Source organism: Halyomorpha halys, unplaced genomic scaffold, assembly GCF_000696795.3.
Source record: "Halyomorpha halys isolate HHAL.00 unplaced genomic scaffold, Hhal_1.1 Scaffold206.1, whole genome shotgun sequence".
Classification (NCBI taxonomy): Eukaryota; Metazoa; Arthropoda; class Insecta; order Hemiptera; family Pentatomidae; genus Halyomorpha; species Halyomorpha halys.
Window position 1 is genome coordinate 133,109 of NW_027108531.1, and position 5,261 is coordinate 138,369.

Genomic DNA, 5,261 nt, shown 5'->3' on the forward strand with positions numbered 1-5,261 from the left:
GACCATGGTTTTACTGATCGTTTTATTTCTTTTAATTTACTGGGAGAGCTTTCATCCCACTTGGCCTGCCATTTTTCTAATATTTGTAGTTTAAGGGGTGTGCTGTGTTTTGATGGGGTGAGAACGGCAGTCCCTCGGCCAGGGAGCGCGAGTGCCTCTCTGGCAATTTTGAATATATATATGATTTTCAATTCAATTTTGTATTAATACTAAATGAATATAATTTTGTGGTCAGATGCGTTCATTATGAGACGTTTCCATGGCAACCAAATAAAAACAAAGTAACCATGGTAACAATTAATACTTTCAATAACTTTTAAATTTGATAAAAACATTACAATATATTTAATATAAAGGCAAGTTGAGATTAAATATTAAAATATGGGATTACTGAATTAGAAAATTGTTTTATCAATAATTTATACAGTAGAATTCAAGTATATGATTTAGAACTATCATGTATTATGGAAATGGATTTTAATAGATCAATCAGAGAAACTTAACTATATCACAGGAATAAGATGTAAACAGCTCATCAACATAATTGATAAGAAAAAAAAAAAATTCCAGTCGGATGAACTGACAGAGGTAGAGGGTAATGGTGAAACAGAAGTGTGCTTGAGGAAATCTTCATAGTGAAGAAACATCTGATATATACTGGACAGTTCGGGGTTAAGTGTTCTAACTGAAAATATGAATTAAGTATCTCAAAACAAGAAAAAAATTGTTTATGAAGATATGTTCGATAAGGCTTTGTTAAGGAGATTTTCAATTTTACAAATTATTTAGATTATAACTAATAAAGTAATAAGTGTTTCAACCAGAGTTTGGCAACTACATATGAAACTAATAGCTAATGTTGCTATGGATACGATATTTATTTACCAATGGTTCATTCATGAATAAGGGTCGTAACCATGGCAATTTTAGCTATTAGTTTTAGCTATAGCTAATGTTGTCATGGATACGATATTTACTTATCAATGGTTCATTCATGAATAAGGGTCGTATCCATGGCAACATTAGCTATTAGTTTTAGCTATAGCTAAAATTGCCATGGATACGATATTTACTTATCAATGGTTCATTCATGAATAAGGGTCGTATCCATGGCAACTTTAGCTATTAGCTTTAGCTATATCAAATTTTTGCCCATCTCTGGTTCCAACTACTTAATTAATAAAAATGTAAATAAAAACATTCATACTAAATGTTTTCAAAGAGATAATCTCATGTTTCTTCCACAGTAACAGTGGCTAAATGGCACTGGATATCTATATATTGTCACCATCTCCAGACCTGACACAACTGGATTATTTTGTTTGAGCGCCACACAGAAAGTGTTTGCAAGCCTAGTCAATGACCTTCATTCTTCATAAAGAAGGAAGACCGGAGTTTTCGAAACAATAATACATATGCAGTACTGTTCGGCCAATACTGCTATGGAAGAATAATGTTGAACCTGTCTTAATGCTCAAGGTAATCACTTTGAACAACATTTAATATGAATGTCTGTTTACATTTCATGAATAATGTAGTAAGAACACATATAAATTTATTTATTCTAACCTAAATAATATATAACAATGAAAATCTTTAGATATGAATATCTCCTAAGCAAAGTGTTAAGGAACGTACCATCCTAGGGGTTTTTTTTTCTAGTTTTAGACCCTTAATTCATATTTTCAGTTAGTACACTCAACCCTGAACCACTCAGCATATATATTTTAAAAAAAAAAATTAAAACTTTCAATTAGTTTTAGGCATTTAATAGAGGTAATTCTAGAGAATTACCTAAATTTAGCACGTGCTTCTTGGCTTATTCTTAATTCGGCAGCAATCACAGCTAAGGCAACTTCCACTTCATCTTGACATTCAGAATTATAAGACGAGGTGTCGCTGCTAGCGCTGCTGTACAATAAAATAAAAAAAATCATGAGAATCATTTTGTAAGGACAAAACTACATTCAGATGAACAGCCAATAATTAGTAAGGACAAAACTACATTCAGATGAACAGCCAATAATTAATCTCGGAGAAGATGTATTTTGTTTGGGAGCCAAAAAATACTAATTACTTTTATGGCTATCTTTACAATCTTCTCCCAGGTTAATCGATGGCTATCTTTACAATCTTTTCCCAGGTTAATCAAGACGGTCAACTATACACTAAATATAAAATTATTAAAATCAAGAAACCACACAGAAGAATTATAATAGAGTCGGGCTCACAGCACATAATACAACAAGCAAATTAATTTGAAAAACAAATTCTGATAAGAGTAAGTAATCCAGGGTTTAAAATCATCATTAATTTTTTTCCCAATAAATTTCACATTGACAGTTGAACTGCAACAAAAGAATTTTTAAAATTTAATGATAACTGTTATGTACAACTATCATTTAAAAAGGTTATCTGATACAAATTAAATGATAGTTGCAGTTACCATTATGATAGCATTTACAGTCATGGTAGTAATATTGTACTACATTTGGGGAACATTTGATAGCAGCAAGACTACTATCACAGTTTTATGTAGCGAATTTTTATATTTGGATTTTTTAATTTTTAATAAAGGGGAAACTGTTATGATAGAATTTAAAATTAACGGATAAATGTTATGTAATAACTTCAATTTAAAAATTAATAGGTCAATCCATTAACATTATTCAATAGCTGTTAAATAAAAAATTTCTCTTTGAATAAATTTTTATTTTCATAACAAATTAAAAGATTTTAGGGTTAATCCGCACCATGTCTGCAGTCAGAAAATTTTTATTTTACAAAAATAAAAATTAATAATTATTTTTCAATCCCTGAATTAATCCAATTCAGAATTCGATAGTATTGACAGAAACGTATAAAAGCAGGGAAACGTAACAAAACAGAAGAGATACCACACAATGAGCAGTTTGAAAGGAACACATAGGTTAAAAAAACATTTATAAACTATTATTTATATGTTTTGATAATATTTCTTTGGATAATAAATAAAGAAATAATTGAATCAGTTATTTTAGAAACTTTTTTTTTTTTTTAAGCTGATTTAGTTTTCTCATTTAATGTGTATTTTTTAATTAATTGTTTGAGAGTGGTTTATATTAATAATAACACAACTACAAATGATTCACTTCATTTTTTATTTTTACACAAATGAACACTTTATTTTAAGACCTCCAACATTTCGGCCCTTAGAACCACAACCTCAATTATTGATTAGTGACAATTCATTAAAAAATTATCCTTTGTTTTCAGGCTAATTGCTCATGTTATATAATGAAAACATATAATCTCAATAAAACTATTCTTAAAAAAACTGTTCTATTGTTTATTATTATTATAGTTATTGTATCATTATATTATTATATACCAGGGCAATTAGACAAATAATTGAGATTGCCTCCTTGATAACAGCCTAAGGGTCGAAACGTTGGAGAATTAAAATAAACTGTTGAGAGCAAACTGGATCATTTTTATTGTAGTTGTGTTATTATTAATAACTGATTTAATTAATATACTAAAACCTTAACATAAACAAACATAAAACAAATTACAATGACAGATAAAACCAAAATATGGGTTATAAAACACTGGAATGTAAACTGATCAAGAAGCAGACCTTCCATTTCAAGCACTCCCGAGACCCACACAAGGCAGAATTGGAGAACATTGATAATTAAACTAAAAATTACAAATGTTTAGTATGATAAAACATTTAGCATTCTTCAAAAGTAGCGCGAATACCTCTGAAGTTGAATTTAATTGAAAAAATCAATAATTTTCAGAAGTTGAACCAATATAACACTATATGAAACTACATTTTTATTAGAAGATTATAAGTTGACTATATATAATTAATTGTAGAAAAATGATCTGGATGGCGGTTAAAAAATGTACACATAATAGCAGAAAAAACTAGTAGTAACCGAAGTTTCGCCTCACTTTGCAAAGCTTCATCAGGGGTATTGCAGAACATACAAGCATTGCCAAGTATTATAAGTTAATAAGAATAGAATGTTATATAAAACAAGAAACAAGTGAACCAAAATAATATATAATCTTTTTAATTTTTTGAGACTGGTATTTATTTTTAATTTTAATTAAATAAATCAAATGGTATCCACGATAAGTCTCAACATTCTTTATTATATTAACAGTCCAACGTTTTCGCCAATTCGACCTTCCTCAAGGACATTCTTAACACAATTTGAGAGCCACATCATTTAAAAAACATCAATGACAAGTCAAATTACCCTATTTTCACACAATTTCATTAATTTTTAAAACTTTTAATTTTAGTTCAACTATCTTATAAACGTATTATATGATAGTTGATAGCATAAGTTGATTTAAAATTAAAAGTTTTAAAAATTAATGAAATTGTGACAAAATAGAGTAATTTGACTTGCAATTAATGACCAGGGCAGAATAGCCAGCAAAATGGTTTTAAATAATTGGATGTGAGGTGCAAAATTATATTTAACATATGCTTATCCTCAAGCTAACAGAATCACCCCTGTGTAGATTCTGCAATGCTGAGGATGAGACGGCACATTATTTGTTGTTGTGACCGGTTTGCACTGTTTGGGTTGGATCGCATGGTGGATCCCAAGCAGTGCGAGCTAATCAACCCCTTAAGCTTATTAAACTTCTTGGAATTTACCAAACTCAAGCTGTAATGAGCTTACCGCAGTGCTGTGATGCTGATTGCAGCACTGGTGTGTCTTTAATTGGTGCCCAATAGGCCTTACTGGTGGCAGTGCTTTCGTAAAAGTGCAATTATAAAAAAATAAAAATAAAAAATAAGATGACTGATTTGGTCGAAATGTTGGACTTATAAGGAAAAATAAATTGTTTTGAGACTGAAATAGGATAAAATCTATTTATTAAAGAATAATTTTCATTTTGTATATATATTGAATTACTAAATTTTCAAATGTATTTAATTTTTTTGTTCTTTCCTCCTTCTTCATTTTAATATAACTTATTCTGATATAGCCTTTATCTTCTTATAATACTTAGACTATAGATTTACTTCCAACATCATTTATGTATCTATGTTGCTTATTTTCTTGTTTTCTGATCATTCTATACATCCTTTTGTTCTTAGCCCTCAAGAAGACCTAAAATCTTGGCCAAAACGTTGGCACTAATAAGTTTTTACTTATTCATTAGTGCCAATGTTTCGGCCAGAATTCCTAGCTAAACTAATTTATTACTTATTTGTGTTCTTTACTGACCGCACCCACAACCATCCTCTC

At 29.5% G+C, this 5,261-nt stretch overlaps 1 protein-coding gene across 5 annotated transcripts in view; it reads right to left on the bottom strand.

Moving 5' to 3' along the window:
* LOC106679466 (lateral signaling target protein 2 homolog) overlaps positions 1 to 5,261 on the bottom strand; it is a 42,233-nt gene that overhangs the window by 8,048 nt on the left and 28,924 nt on the right. For 2 of the 5 annotated variants that reach the window (XM_067046851.1, XM_067046850.1), the window contains one exon: positions 1,795 to 1,908. The exons of 1 other annotated variant lie outside the window; for it this stretch is intronic. In XM_067046851.1, the coding sequence (XP_066902952.1) occupies positions 1,795 to 1,908 (114 nt within the window). Of the gene's footprint in view, positions 1 to 1,794; positions 1,912 to 5,261 lie in introns of all 5 variants that reach the window. 2 more of the 5 variants (XM_014418655.3, XM_014418653.3) reach the window with 1 other exon arrangement.